The following is a 16,292-nucleotide window of genomic DNA, read 5'->3' as shown; positions in this document are numbered from 1 at the left end:
AAATGAATTCATCCGATTAGGTTAACCCGACATAAATCGGTTTCTATTATCAGTTATTGTAATTCCTCAAATTCAGTAAACTGTTTTTTTCTAACGATATTCATTTAGGTGTTGTTTGTTTTTGAAGACAAAAATTGTCTGCAATTAATTTCATCTGATTTAATGTCTTCAACTGAAGATGTGGTCTGAAGGTCTGCAATATGAAAATATAATACAGTTTGTTTTATAAACTGGATATCGTCGCATAAGCTGAAAATTAGTTACCTATCATATATATTACAGTAGATAAAAGTCATTTAACGTTTGTAGACTGCTAAAATAATTGGTAGTGGTATACGAACTATGGAATGGGTGGTGGTAGACGATTGTGGTAGAGGTGAACGGTGGGTGGTGGTGATGGACGGTTGTGGTGGTGGGGTGATGGTGGCCGACAATGGGTGGTGGTGGTGATGAACGGTGGTGGTGGTGGTGATGAACGGTGGTGGTGGGTGGTGACTATGGTGGTGGTGGATGGTTGTGGCGGGTGGTGGTGGTGGAGGGGTGGTGGTGGTGGCGGCGGAGGGTGGATGGTAGGTGGCGGGTGGTGGTGGCGACGGACGGTGGGTGGTGGTGGATGGTGGTGGTAATGGACGGTGGTTGTGGCCGACGGGGGTGGTGGTGGTGAGTGGTTGACATGGTGGTGGCGGACGATGGGTGGTGGACTTGGTGGACTGTGGTGGTGGCGCGGACGGGTGGTGGTGGGTGGTGATGGTGGCGGCGTACGGTGGTGGGTGGCGGCGGACAGTGGATGGTGGTGGTGGTGGTGGTGGCGGTGGCGGACGGTGGGTGGTGGTGGTGTTGGACATTGGGTGTTGGTACTTGGTATGATGTTAAGAAGTGTGAAGATGGTGAAAAAAGCTTATTTTTAAGACCATAAAAGCAGTTTTCAGATTTTTTTTTTAAAACAAACAGTCTTCAAGAGCTTATGTCTGCGCGCCGGCGGACATAGACTTCTTGCAGACCTTATAAGCAAAAACAAACACAACCTTAGCTTTAAAGTTTAAAGAATAAAAATGAAGTTAAAATATTTAATCACTTAAAACAAAAACTGAAAAAGTTCAATAATATAATGATAAAACCTTAATTAGTAGTTTTCATTTGGAATTTTATGAGTTACTGGATATGTTTTTAGCTAAGCAGTTAATGCGGAAAAATATCGGATATCGGTCCTAAGGACCGATATCTGAGATATCAGTTATTCTAGTGAGATATCGTTAATTTTTATATCATGTAAAATTCATATATATATAGCAATTTAAAACTAATAATTCAGTATAGTCTCATACCATGAACAAATTAACCTTTTGCAAATTACAAAACACTAACAATCTTAGAAAAATAAGAATCGATTAAGACTTAAAACACTAACATTGAACACTAATAGTTGATAATTAAGAGTAATAACACTAAAATCAGGAGTATCGGTGATCTATCGGTCAAAAATTATTCCAATATCGATCAATTCTATTGATTTTATCGGTACTGATATTCTGATTTATATATCGATAAGGACCGATAACCGATATATCACTGATATATCGGCGATATCGACTGTATAGTTCTTTTGTAGTCATTATTGACCGCTAGTCTTGAACATTGTTAAAGTTAAATTCAACATAATCTGTTAAATCACTGGTTAATTAAAAGTCGGTGTTGACCTGCCCACTTCAACTAAGATTAAATATTATTTATTTATCTTTACATTTATTTTCCATTTTTATTGAAAAACAAAACATGAAACACTGTATTTATTTAGAAAAATACCTTGTTTTCTAAACAAATTATTAAACACGTTATGTAAAGAGTTTTAAATAATTGTATGTTGGAATGTAAAGATGTTGAATGATATGTGTATTGTGTATAGTACACGAAACAAACATAATATATTTCTCGGTGAAATTCATGTTAGTCTAAAGGTGTTTCGCGTGCTGATAAAATGCCGGGTTGATCGCTAAATAGGTGTTGTTAAAATTGTCTCGCCATGATGTTAGTGGATGTAATATGTTTAAAATAAATATAAATTGAATCGCCGCAAAAAGAGAAAAAGCGATTTTTGGTAAGTCGTACCTTTTAAGCAAAGACATATAGTGTGTAAATGGTTAAATTGAAGCTCAAAACGTAATTTTCAAACTTGAGATTAGTATAAGCTCGACTTGTTTATTATTTCCAATTCGGGGTGAAACTCATACAATGCTAGCCAATCCGTGCTAAAATTTGAGCTCATAGTCAGCTCACGTGAGCACGGATTTAATATTTTCAGTTTTATACAAGTCTTAAATAAAAATTAACAGCAATCTCAAACTATACAAGTCTCAAATATTAGATTGCACTACCCTTAACTCAAACTCGATTCGGTTTCATGATGCCATCATCGGGTTTAAAAGGGATATTATTGTGAGGTGGATGAACATGATGCAAGAATCTATTAATCATCTCATAACTAGTAAAAGTAATCACAGCTGATGGTGTTGTTCTTAACAAATTAGTTCCACACCCTCTATAAAACCCCCACAAACCTTCTTTTGCATATATTTTCTTTACACAATCGATAACGCCTGTGTAACGCGTTTCTGAGTTTGTCACATGCCCTTGTTCTTGTAGTATCGAACGAATCACCTACCACATGAACATTGTAAAATATAACTTCAATCTAATTTTCAAGGGACGGTTTTAATATGCATTATGTGTAACTAATTACGTTATTTTTAAGCGTTACCATCATATAATCAAATGTTTGTAACAAAAAATATTATTAAATAAATTAGGTGAAAAAATATTATTAAATAAATTAGTGTCCGAATAATATTATGATCCATGATGTGTCAATAGTGTGTGAATAATGTGTTAGTGGTGTGCCGTGTGCTTAAGTCTTGTCCAATAGAAAAATTACTTGTATAGTCTATTTCAAAACTAAAATCCGAATGTCACACCCCGACCAAAGGCGGCGGAACATGCCGGGGTGCAACGATTGCTCATAAGCGCATGACACTATTTAAAGCGACAATATTTAACAAACTCATTTCATTTCACAACATCGAAAATGTCACATAACCAAATATTCATAACTCAAATACAACAAAATATAACAAAATATAGCAAATCAAATATTGTTCATTTTTGCTAATATCCTAACGGTATTTGTGACGTTTTCTTCACCGAACTCCATAATCAACCTAGATGCAAACCTGTAACATTTCATAAAATAAAATTTATCAACACAAAAGTTGGTGAGCAATTCATAAGTTTGAACAATAGATATATAGTATGAAAAGCCACAAAACTAGTATACAAAACCATAAATAATAGTTATAAACTTGGATAAATAGTTATCGCTAACAAGTTAGCGACACCCAACTATAAGGGGTTGCCAAATAGTTTAGGATTTTATAGTTATCGTTAATTGCATTACGTTAACGACACCTTGCCATGAGGGGTTGCCAAATGGTCTAGGATTTATAGTTCCACCATCCAAAAGCGATAAACACATAGTCAAATAAGCATAGAACACCAAATCGAGCAATTATTCAAGTAAGGTATACAACAACGTTTGTGGTTTAAGACCCAAGTATAAAACATTTAGTTTAGATAAGTTGAAATGTCACCCCCAAAATAAAAGATAGAAAACGGGGTATGAAGTTACTCACATTCAAGTAATAAACTTGAAAGATTGATTATTTGGAGATTTGCCGGAACGACGAGTTTAACGTATGAAGCCTAAATAAAAGAAAGTCTTGGATTTAGAAAGGTTGTCTTGAAGATCTTTAAATAAAATAATTGTTGCAAAAACTAATCAATTAAAGTTCAAGGTTTAAAATGTAACTATTTAAGAATTTATAATAATAACCCTTTTAAAAAAATGTAAGTTTGCTCAAAACAGGGTTAAAGTATCTAACCTTAATATTTACTTAACCAATGTTAAGTAATAAGATGGGGAAAATGCTAAAATGCGAGTTCCATTAGGCTAAAGATACTAAAACGGGTTTTTAACGAGTGTTCGGGTTGTCGGTTCGGGTCTTCACAAATGGTCAAACCCAAAGTCAACTTTCCAAAATATTAATTGTTATGAGATAACTCATTAAAACATACTAACACTTAACCAAGTATGTAGATCTATTGTTTAGAACTAACAACGCACGTTAAGCGAGTGTTCGGTTTTGTCGGTCCAAACTATGTTATGAGATCAAGTTGGATCCAACTATTCCAAGTACTTAAGAAAATAATTAAAGTCAGTTTGTAAACTATTTTTTAAAGAAATATTCAAGTCTTGATAGCTAAAAACACACTTGTGTGTCTTAAGCGAGTAAAAGTCGGTATAGTTTGGTTTGGTTCGGTCTCCATCTCACAAATAGTTCATAGATGGTTTCTACATGCCCAAATATCATAGAACTTGTATATTGGTTTATAAATGAAGAAAACCTAAATTTTACAACAAAAAAAAAGTTAACTACAAGTCTTTTAAGCAAAAGTTTCGGTTTAGTTCGGTTTCCATCTCCCAACGAGTTCATAGATGGATTCCATATGCTTAATATCAAAGAACTTGTAAAAATGATTTTTGAAACTCAAATCTTGCAACAAACATGTTTAAACAACTATTTTAACAAAACTAGTAAACAAAAGTTCGGTTTCCGGTTTGGACTAGTTTCGGTTAAACCGAGGTTAGTCTTATACAAACCCACACCATGGAACTTGTAAATAAGATGAACAAACTAAAGGGTTAGAAGTTAGTCATAAGTGATATGTATAATAAGTTATGTGTGTGTAAATATATATCAAGAACACGAAGTCCTCCATGAAGCCTTGCCTTATGACATTCGAAACTTAACCAACCAGAGTCGGTGAAGTAACAAATAAAGGAAACAAGGGGTGTGTATTATATATATGTTGTACCACCATATTCAAGAGTTAGTAATGTTAGATGAACAATTTAGAATGAAAGACTATAGTTAGTTTGACTTGAGAAGTCAAAACTTCAAGAATACATAAGAAATAACAACCTTGAATCTATGGAGTTTTGAGAGAGTTTTTGGAGATGTAGCAAGAGTAAAATGAAGAAGATGGGTGTGTATATATAGGGAAGGAGTGAAGGGTTGGGTATAAAGATTCTTTTATGGTTTGCATAAAATGGGTATGTTTAAATGGTCAAACAATGCATAATATAAAAAAAAACAATATTTTATATATTTTATATATTTTAAATGACAAGATCCAATATTTTATATATTTGAAATGTTCGGGTTACAAACGGGTCGGGTTTACATAACAAAAGTGACCCGAAATTGACGAATGTCACACCGAACATCACTAAACATTTTGAGTTAACGAGATTAGTTAAGTCACCTCGTGTGGGTAAGTAGGCAATGAAGCAAGTATTTTGGACGCCGATGAAGCAATAGCAAGTTGCCCGGGGCTTAGATCTTTTGTAGTTTTATGATCTGCCAACTTGAAATGTACACGATCAACATTACAACTTTCATTGCACGATGTATAACTTTCAATGCGGTAACGTATTACTTACCCCTTTCAGCAGGGGCGGACCCACATAGGTTCGATCGGGGTCCCGGGACACCGATGTTTTTTAAAAATTACTTAGAGACGGTATATTAAATTTTGTAAGGACCCCATAAAAATTAATACTTGGAACCCATACTATTAAGATTGAACTGGTACAGTGGAAAGTCCCTTGTTTTACTTGTGAGAGGTTGTAGGTTCAAGCCCCCACCATACTCCTTTTTTGTTGTTTTTTTAATATCCTTGTCTTAGTTATTCAGTTAGGGTATTTGTGCTTTTTGTTAGTTTCTCTCATATAGTCATTATCACCATGCAACATATATAATGTTAACATGGATTCTGCATATTCTTTTATTATTTACCTTGTGTATGTATATTATAATTAATCATTTATTTGTGTTAGAGTTATTTTTTCATGTTTTGGTCAATTATGTAAGACCATATATATAGATTACGTTCATGTTTTTCGAGTATGAATTAAAAGTGTATGTTTCATCTAGTTTGTAATTTAGATTCTTTCTACTTACTCGTTCCCAATGACACCATAGTTCCGCGTTTTATTATGTTCCTCGTCTCGACCCGACCCGAATAACGACCGACCTGAAAAATTTTGTAAACCGAAAAAATTGGAACCCCATTGACAAAAAATCCTGGGTCCGCCACTGCCTTTCAGCCAAGTAGCATTTGATCTTTTCATAGGCTGGAAATTGGATTGCAACATGAGTAGTACCAGCAAGAGAAGGCAAGAGTCCACTGTTGTAAAAAATAAACCACAAATTGGTATTAAAGTAAACGAAAAAAAAATATATTTTGATACGGAAAATGACTAAAATGTTCATTAGAACAGTTAATGTTAAGATTTCAATAAATGTCCATCTGACCAGCTTTTTCTCATAATGTTCACCCACAATGTGGTTGCCCTGCACAGTTTTTAATTAATACATGACATGATTTTTAACCAACCTGATCCTGTCACTTGGCCAAAAATATCTTCCGATACCAAATAAAGTATTGTCCGATACCAAAAAATTGTCATCGGAAGCCAAAAAAATATCGTCAAAAGCCAAAAAAATCTTGTCGGAAGCCAAAAAATCTCATCCGAAGCCAAAAAAATCTCGTCGGATGCTTAAAAGTCCCGTCATTATGACGCGTGACAAAATCTTGTTGGTTGAAAATCTTGTAAGCTAATAATTATAAGTTGTGTGAGTCAACAAAATTGAGGATGGGCATTACGGGAAAAACTAGTTAAATTAACATTTTGTTTACTTTAACTGGTCAAATGGATATTTTGTTTTTTTTTTCTAGTTTATAATAGAAGTACAACTCATAAAGCTTACCTGTACAACCCTATAAAGCCTTCCTTATGAATTATATGCCTAAATGCAGAAGATATGCTTGTATACTGCACTACACCAACTCTCTCCTTTTGTGTCTACAAGAGAAAAAAAAATATTAATTATAACAAAAAAACTTCATTTTTTTTATAACTTTACATACTTAAAAAACAAGAGGAAGAAAAACACATACTTGGAGTCTTGTTTTGACAACCCACATTGGATTTGTGGTGATTGCGGTGGCCGCTCCAGCCAGTGGCGGATCCAGAAATTTTTTTTAGGTGGTGCACTACTTTTAGACTCGGATGTAAAAAATTCCGGGTCGGTTCGAGATTTGGGTCAATTCGATAGTTCAAGCAAAGCTCATTAGATAATAAAAATGCGATAAAACTAGCAATCTAACAAATTAAAACTAACTATCTAACAAATTAAAACTAAATTTTAACAATTAACAACATCAAAAACAATTAACATTTAACAAATGAATCTAAAACCCTAAAATTGATATAAAAATTAGAAAGAAGCAAACTGCCATTGTCTAGTGTTTATGGAACAATAACCAGATAAAAAAGATCAAGATTATGATTAGAAAGTTTGCAGTAAATATTAACAGTTTGATTAAGTCTTAGGTCCATTATGTTGGTGTTTTCTTCTATAGTTTATTTATTTATTTTTTGCTTCTTCCTGGAAGTTATATTTAGAACTCTTTTGTTTTAAGGAAGAATTCGTGTGAGTTAAAAATGTATAAGAGGATAATAATAACTCCAAATTTGCATAAGCCTACAATCAAGTATAGAATGCGTTGATATCTATGCAGTTTGATTGGGATCCTTAGACCTTAGAAAAGACTAAATGGGAAGTTTCATGAGTCTTTTGGTTCCATGATTATCATGCTAACAGGCTTCAGTCATTGATTATTTTCATGATGTCAAATAGCATACCGTATAGGAAGACAACAACCGAGTAGGTCTACAATAAAGCCCGTGAGAACCACAAATACTGCAATAATTAATCTAAAGTCTAAACCATTCATTTAAAATTAAAATTAAAATTAAATGAAAGGGTATAATTGTAAAACATTAAATGATTTATGTATTGTTACTTAAATGAAATGGTATAATTGCAAAACACTAGACAGGGCTGAATTAGAAAAAACAAAAAGTTCTAAAATTAGTAAGGTGCACGAAATCGAACCTGCAACCTCCAATTTACAAAGATTAGAACTTACCAACAAAGCCAGCGCACGTTTTTGTATATTGGATGGTTCCTTTCTAATTTATAAGTTTGTTCACTATAATAATTTCTATATATCAATACACTATTATTTCGAAACTCGGGTGGTTCCGGGGAACCACCCATTTGTATACTGGATCCGCCCTTGGCTCCAGCAACTGAAGCAGCTACTATGTTCGCCCCAAGTGTAAGATGCCCATTGTCGCCGACTGCAATTGTTTTTAAAAAGTTAAAACAATATATCGAGTTAATAGTTTAGACTGAAACATTATCTTTCGGGGTGATTCGGGTGGTTTTAATGAAAATTTGGGCCGAACTGCTAACTACAGTTTTAGAAAACAACAACCCAAATGACTTCCCAGTCAGACAGTTTAATCGTTTGAACCAACTTTATTTTATCAAATTGTTTTTTTTATTAAAAGCTTTAAAATAATAAAAGATTGTGCATGAATATAATACATATTCACAACTACATAATCCAAAAAAACTTTATATAAATTATAAATGTTAAACGACGGGCGCGGTTTACAAAGCCGACATATAATTAAATCCGACCATCAAAAAAAACGTATGCATCTCAATCTAGCTGAACATGCCAACTTATTTGTTTAAATGGTTCAATCAGGTTCAACGGTTTATAAAAACCCCTAATTACATTACTAGCGAGACGTCGTAAAGTAATTATAGTAACTAGTAACCAACCATGTGACTCAAGAAGCTCTTTGAGTTGCCCATAAACAGTAAAATAGACCTATATAAAAAAATATTTATACCAAGATTAAAATTTATATATAAAAATCGGAAATATAATAATAATAATAATAATAATACTACTACTCACAGCCCTGTTTGGAAGTAATGCAGCTAATGTTGGTGAAAGGCCACAACGTAGTCCCCTTGGTCCATCATTTCTTATAATGGCTTGTAGGCTTGTGACAATAACACTGCCTAATCAATGTCAAATAATAAAAATTCGTATAATTGTCCCAAAGATTTCATAAAAAATGTATATAACCTTTGTTAACGAGTCGCCATCAGACATAATTTCGCCTAATAATGACACACGTCATGATCTGATTCGTCCACCTTATAGGCTTAAATTCGTATATTGTCTAAATTTTTGTTGAATTTTTTTTATTGAGAGTAAAAAAGTTAGTGTTTATAGTTAACATCGGTTTAGTCAATGTTCATTTTGATAATTTTTCATTTGTGTCACGTAGTCATGTAATAGTAATCAAGTTTTAAAACTTGCATATATTACACATTGGCATGAAATTACCTTTTACATCGGGCCGGCCCAAAACTTGCATTTTTGTCTTAATCACGTCCAATGGGCTCATGAGTGTGGCAGCAATGGCCCCTACATCAGATTATAAAAAACCTAAATTGTGTCCGTAGGCTATAAACAGTAATATATACAAATAAAATTACACGGTAATATACTAATATGATCTCAGTTGACGGTTTTAAAAAAATGAGAAGCACACAAAAGCGACAAGGTATAAAACGGAAGCACAAAGGTGTTAAATGAGTCATGTTCGCAAGTTGGTAGGCCTAACATCTTACGAAACCGAAATTTTGACACGAATTTGAAAATCATGTTAGATAAATGAACCCAAACATGACATGACTTTTCACAAGATAAATCAAACACGAAAATCATGTTAGCCACATGGACCCGACAAAACATGAGTTTTCATAGGCATGCACGAATACACCAGTTCTTGAAATGTTTGCAAATTTACAAAGAATACAAATATGTACAAACAATTTCATTTTAAGTTTTACACTATAAAATCTATCTTTGTGTTTGAGTCATCTTTAATCCTTTTGGTATAAAGTACTCAGTTAACTTTATGACGTAAAATACAAAAGAATGTATACCTGCAAAGGCACCGGAAACAACATCGTAGATGACATCCCTACCGTTTCGTGGCTCTCCAGTGGCCATACTCCTACAAGATTATCAGACTGAATTTTTTTCTAGATAGATTTAATCCAAAACTCGAATAAACAAGCATTTATTAAAGTTGCAAGCCAAGTTTGCGTATTCAAATTGTTTGATCTAAATTTGGAATGTTTCAACTTTTATTATTAAGTCCAATTGCCCCATGTTATGTTTTGACGATCCATTTGAAATATTATAACCTCTAATTGTACACCCTTTGGGGATTATTTAATTCCTATAACAATTTCATTTTTAATCATAATAAAAAAATCTAATCATGTTGTCAAGCTTCTAGTGTCGTGTGTTACATATATGTCAAATATGAATTACGTGTATACCTTTTATTCGCGTATTAGACTTTAATTTCATAAGTTCATAAATAAGTGTATATATGTGCTGCGCGACTACTCGACTAGAAGTCACGTATTATCCATTTGCTTGATCAGAAACCATCGACGGTTTTAATTGTACAACTTCTTAATATTATTTTTACTTTTCTTTTTATCATGTGATTGTTCTAACTTTTTTACAAACGCTATCTAAAATTCTAAACAATATATTTAATCTTTTGATTTTTAAAATATATTGATGGAATAACTAAGCATAATTGTACAAACGTTGACAACATATTTGTTGACCTTAGTGTGTTTTACAATCTTAACGGTGTAATCTAAGAACATGAATTATTTGATGTATTTTTATATCTTAAATGGTTACATGTATTTTTTTTATTTTTTATATCACGGTTCTGTTCTTTATACTCCAGATGACTTTTGTTCAGAATAACAACACACTGAAACTACTCTCACAGGATATATTTGATTGTGGAGTTGTTCTTTATTTACAGTCAATACATTAAACGTCACAAGTATCTAAGGTTTTACATGACTCAATATCTCGTGTGCGAACGAAACAATATAACATATAGTTATTGCATAAGCGATTTGATTTATATACATTTTTTTTTATTTTGACAAAGTGAAAAAAATATATGTTGATATAACTAATTTTTTTAATAGCTAAATGTTTAGAATGAACCATTGACCTTATATTCTACGTTTTAGTCACTATATATGATAGGATATACTCAACATATATATTTCATAGGTAATTGATTAGTCGCTTGATTGTTGTAGCCTCTATGGCATGGGTATATTTCAAGTTTTCAACCATCTTAATATGCATTCAACGAATATAATTGCTTCCCTTTTCGTTATTTATTTATTTGTTTATTTATTTATAAACCTGTTTAAAATTTGAGCATGAAGAAGGCCCAGGCCCACGTAGGCCCAATAGCAAATAAGAAAACATAATCTAGTAGCCCGAGCTAGAGATGTTCAACGAAACCGGTTCCTGGAACCGAACCGGTGGACCCGAACCGGACCCGAACCGGTTCCTACCCGTTTTTTGTAGGAACCGGACCCTATCTGATTCAACCCGATGATCCGTGACCGGTTCTTGCATTTCTGAGTGGGGGCGGGTAGGAACCGGAACCGGTTCTGGAACCGAACCATTCGGAACCGGTTCCTAACCGGTTCTAGCCGTTGGATCGAATATAGCCGTTGGAAATCGTTTTTTTGGCCGTTTTTTGACCGTTGGGGTCAAAAATAGCCGTTTTTTGGCTCCCCCAAGCACCCCACTGTATTTGGTGTCATGGGTTCATCACAACACTCAAAACGCAAATCCGAACGCAAAAAAATACAAAAAAACGCTGTTACAACGTTTTGAGTTCTCTAATCTCTTGTTTTCTCTTCTTCTATATTCATATTTGTTGTTATGGCTGCCTCACAATCATCGGTTGGTCAAGGTTCCAACGCCGAACCAAGTTTCGTTCGTATTGTACCTCATAATCGTAATCAAGAGATTTGGTGCAATTGGGATTTGGTTGAATTGAGTGACCATTCATTGAAGGCTCGGTGCAAGTTTTGTGGGATTTATTTAAACCCACTTTCGAATTCAAATTTGAAGAAACACATCGAAAAACCGTATTGCAAGGCGTTGAAAAAGAACGTCGATTCGCAACAAACGCAAATAGATAGTGAAGGCGGAATATTTACATACCAAATTGATCGAGTTCAAGATCGTATGGCGAAGTTTGTGATTCAAGAAGCTTTGCCGTTTAGCCACTTCGACAACCCTCGCTTAACCGCCATGATTCAACCACAATACACTCACGTAAGTCGTCATACTCTTAAACGTTATTGTTTAAAATTGTGGAAGAAGGCTAAAGAGGTACTAATTGCATATTTTGAAAATATAAATACGGGAATAAACTTAACTAGTGATGTTTGGTCGGCTCCACATGGTCTACCCGAATCTTATCTTTGTGTCACCGCTCATTGGGTAGACCCGTCATCGTGGGAAATGATGAAACGCACCATTGCTTTCGAACTCTTTGAGTATCCACATACGGGAGATAATTTGTTTAAAATTTTAGATTATGTTATAAAAACTTATAAACTATAAAATAAAATATTTTCAATGGCATTTGATAACGCGTCGAATAATACATCGGCGGTTGATAAATTAAAATTAAAATATACGCCGATTTGCAATGGTGTATTTTTTCACTCAAGGTGTGTTGCACATATCATTAATTTAATCGTGCAAGACGGACTTGCTTCGGATGAGGTTACATCGGTTATAAACGATTTTAGACTAATGATACATGAAGTTTTTAAGAAAAGTAAAAAAAGACAAATGGAATATAGAAAATTTGGAAAGATACGAGAAGAAAAGCTTTGGGAGCTAATTGGGATGTACCTCATCGATGGAATTCCACTTGCATAATGTTTCAAAGTGCTTTGAAACAAAGAGAAACTTTGCAAATGTTTCATTCTAGTCTTGCCGAGAATGATTTGGCAATCCCCTTTTCAAATGAGAAATGGGAAATTATCAATGACTTATCGACTTTTCTTGAAGTTTTTAAAACATCAACTACGAAACTATCGGGAACGTATTATCCGACAACTCCCTTGGTTCTTTCGGAGTTATTTTTAATCGTTAACAATCTTAAAGAATTTGAAAATAAAAGTCCAATGTTTTCAAACATCATATTACCAATGAAGTTTAAATTAAAAAAATACTTTCTTGAATTGCCACCGGTTTTTACTTGCGCCGCCGCTTTAAACCCAATGTTAAATGTTACGGGGGTTGAATGTGTGATAGACGAAATTTTTTCAGCCTTAGATATGCATGAAGTTGACCCAAACTTTTCAACAGAGGCAAAAAATGATTTTAACTTGAATTTTAAATTTACGTATGACTTTTATTTAAATAAATATGGGTCAAACATACACATGCCTATGCTGGGGGGTCTTCATCAAGTTCAAGTGCTACTAAAGTACGAGATCCCATGATTAGCCTTATGAACACCGTTCGCAACGTAACGGCTAAAAAACAAAGGGGTAACACCCCTTCAAGCGAACTAGGAAGGTATAGTGCAAATGATTACTCTACCGGTTTATCCGAAGAGGATGGCACTTTTGATGTTTTGGCTTGGTGGAAGGTAAAGGAAATCGAGTTTCCGATTCTTGCCACCATGGCCCGTGATTTACTAACCGTCCAAGCTTCTACGGTAGCTTCGGAATCCGCTTTTTCTCTTAGTGGCATGGTAATATCGGTGAGAAGAACAAGACTAAATTCGGAGTCGGTGGAGATGTGCATTTGCTTAAAGGATCACTTGGACTCAATCGATCGTATTCAACACGTAACCACTCTCGAAAATGAAACACCACTTGATGTTCGAGTGCACGACGAACAAGAAGGCATTTCTACAAGTAATTCCGAGGAAGAAGTCGCCGCTCAATAATTACGACGAACAAGAAGGCTTTTCTAGAAATAATATGTCACAACTTTATATTTATAAGTTTAATGTTTTGTTTGTTTGTTTTTGAATATTTTAAAACATGTAACCTTTTTTTTTGAATTTCTTAAAGTAAATAAAATGAATTTTATGTTAATTGTTTTGTTTATTTTTCATGCTATACAAATATGAATCGTAGTTTAGAATCCAAATCGCAAACGAAAAACGAAAAAAAAAAACTAAATGCACTTGTATTGCAAATCCAATGAACAAGTTTACATTGTACAATGGTTACATATTTAACTGATGATGTTCCAACTGATGAAACTCTACAACTGATGTGTCACTGATTCATATTTTGCATCAGTGACAACAAACTCTGCAACTGATGAATGTTCCCACTGATGAGTATTCCTCATCAGTGGCAACCTTCAGTAGTTGTCATCAGTGGCAACCTTCAGTAGTTGTCTTCAGTGGCAACCTTCAGTAGTTGTCTTCAGTGGCAAACATCTTCAGTAGTTGTCTTTTCTTCATCAGTTAATTGTTTTTTTTATTTTTCATGTTATACAAATACAAATCGTAGTTTAGAATCCAAATCGCAAACGAAAAACGAAAAAAAAAATTTTTTTTTACACTGTAACCGGTTGTAACCGGTTACGGTACAGGAACCGGGTTAGGAACCGGTAAGAACCGCTTAGATAGGTTAGGGGTCCGAGGGACCGGTTCGAGCCTGGAACCGGTTTAAAAGGGGGTTTTGAATATAGGAACCGGTTAGGAACCGGTTCCGGTTCCTAGTCCCAAACCGTTTTGAACATGCCTAGCCCGAGCCCACACAGCGTAAATCATATTTCCATGATCAAACCTTATTTTTTTCTCCCAATCCCACATTCATGAAACTTCGGTTAATAAATATGGGTTTAAAAGTTTGTCTCCTGTTTAGTGTTTCTAGAACTGCTCCTAATCCACATATGGTTAACCTTGTAGGATTTAAACCCTTCACTTTTAAAATATACGAAGACACCTTACACCATAATATCCTTTAGAGACGTCTCTTGTTTATTTAACAATATTAGTGCGCACTAAATGGCCGGTATAGTTTCTGTTTATACAAGTATACAACCGTTAACAAATCCATAGTCAACATTATACAAAATTGAAATGCTAATAAGACTTCAACAAACGTCGACTTCAAATATAGAGTCAACTTATTCAATAAAAACTCGGGAAATGAATCTATTATAAACAAATATCCGTCAGCCATAACACCAAAGTTTTCATCAACATTTCTTTCTTTTTTTAGCCAACCGACTCTTTCCTTGACAAAATTCTTGGATTCGTAATTGGTGATGGACATTTTTCTATAAATTTCCAAATGTGTGTGTTTATGTGTGTATATTGTAGGTGTATATGTGTGAATGCTATTATGCTAATGTGTAGCACTATTGATTTATTTAATTTTGATATGTGGGTTGGGCATTTACTTTATTATATTATGGAGAAGAATAGATATGCTTTATCATATGACCAAATTCACCTTTGGTTTGTTTGTGATGTATATGGTCATGGTGTCTATAGTTTATTAAAGAAATGTGTGGAGGGCATAAGCATTCCACATGCGGGTACCTTTTTGTAATTATTAATTATTTTGCCAAGATTATAATTTAATAAAAATCGACTTTATTCTTTATTTATTTTATCAATATTCCTTATGGGAGATTTACAATGATTGTCGTTATTCGTATATGTTTATATTAAGGTACTTTGTTAGAGTATCTACTAATCTAAGTGAGCATGCTTGGTCAATAATTAAATATATAAACGTATAAAACCAACATGTAATGAGGTTGAGCATGGATTGGACTGGTTTGGATTAGTTGAATTTTCGCTTAAAATTATTATTACTATTATTATTATTTTGGAATGGCTAAATTCATCATAAACTACTAGCAAGTAGCTATAGAACACTCAAGTTTTCATCCCATCGTATGTTACGTGGAGAGTTCTGCTCTTGTGACGGCACAACGACTGTCAAGTGGCAGTCGACGGTATGTTTTTAGGGAGAACGCCCAAGCCAAACTTTGAAGCCAGCGTGGACCCTGTTAAGATAACATAGTATGTCTAGAGTGAGCATCAGGGCTCTCCAAAATTAGAGAGTAGGGTAGCCTAAATACAAGAAAATCGTCGTTCTGAAAAAAGAAGCTAGAGAACACAAACATCATGAAAAAAAGAGCCTAATTTACAACGAAATCTTTGTCCAATCTAACGTAGACAAGCATTTAAAAGATCGGTTTTTATCCAAAGATACTTCAACACCTGTATGTCTTCGAAAGTCTTATTTAGGTTTGCTGGCTTTTTATCAAAGACAACTTCGTTTCTAGAAGTTATCCTTTCTCTGATAATGAAATAACTCAATAAGTCAATAACT

At 34.0% G+C, this 16,292-nt stretch overlaps 1 protein-coding gene across 1 annotated transcript; it reads right to left on the bottom strand.

The window, feature by feature from the left end:
• Positions 1-2,379: 2,379 nt before the first annotated feature.
• LOC143611375 (nicotinamide adenine dinucleotide transporter 2, mitochondrial-like) lies at positions 2,380-10,266 on the bottom strand. Its single transcript, XM_077085583.1, has 10 exons — positions 9,999-10,266; positions 9,394-9,474; positions 8,956-9,062; positions 8,817-8,865; positions 8,249-8,323; positions 7,075-7,127; positions 6,885-6,979; positions 6,214-6,300; positions 5,377-5,473; positions 2,380-2,655 (listed from the first exon to the last, which is right to left on the bottom strand). The coding sequence occupies exons 1-10, from the start codon at positions 10,063-10,065 to the stop codon at positions 2,380-2,382; spliced, it is 987 nt and encodes a 328-aa protein (XP_076941698.1). The 5' UTR covers positions 10,066-10,266.
• Positions 10,267-16,292: the final 6,026 nt, after the last annotated feature.

The sequence above is a fragment of the Bidens hawaiensis genome, unplaced genomic scaffold (genome assembly GCF_021521415.1).
Source record: "Bidens hawaiensis isolate Kalapana, Puna unplaced genomic scaffold, B.hawaiensis_p1.1 tig00030891_1, whole genome shotgun sequence".
NCBI classification, from domain to species: domain Eukaryota; kingdom Viridiplantae; phylum Streptophyta; class Magnoliopsida; order Asterales; family Asteraceae; genus Bidens; species Bidens hawaiensis.
Note: the sequence above shows the minus strand (reverse complement) of the source record. Positions and strands in the feature narration are given on the sequence as shown.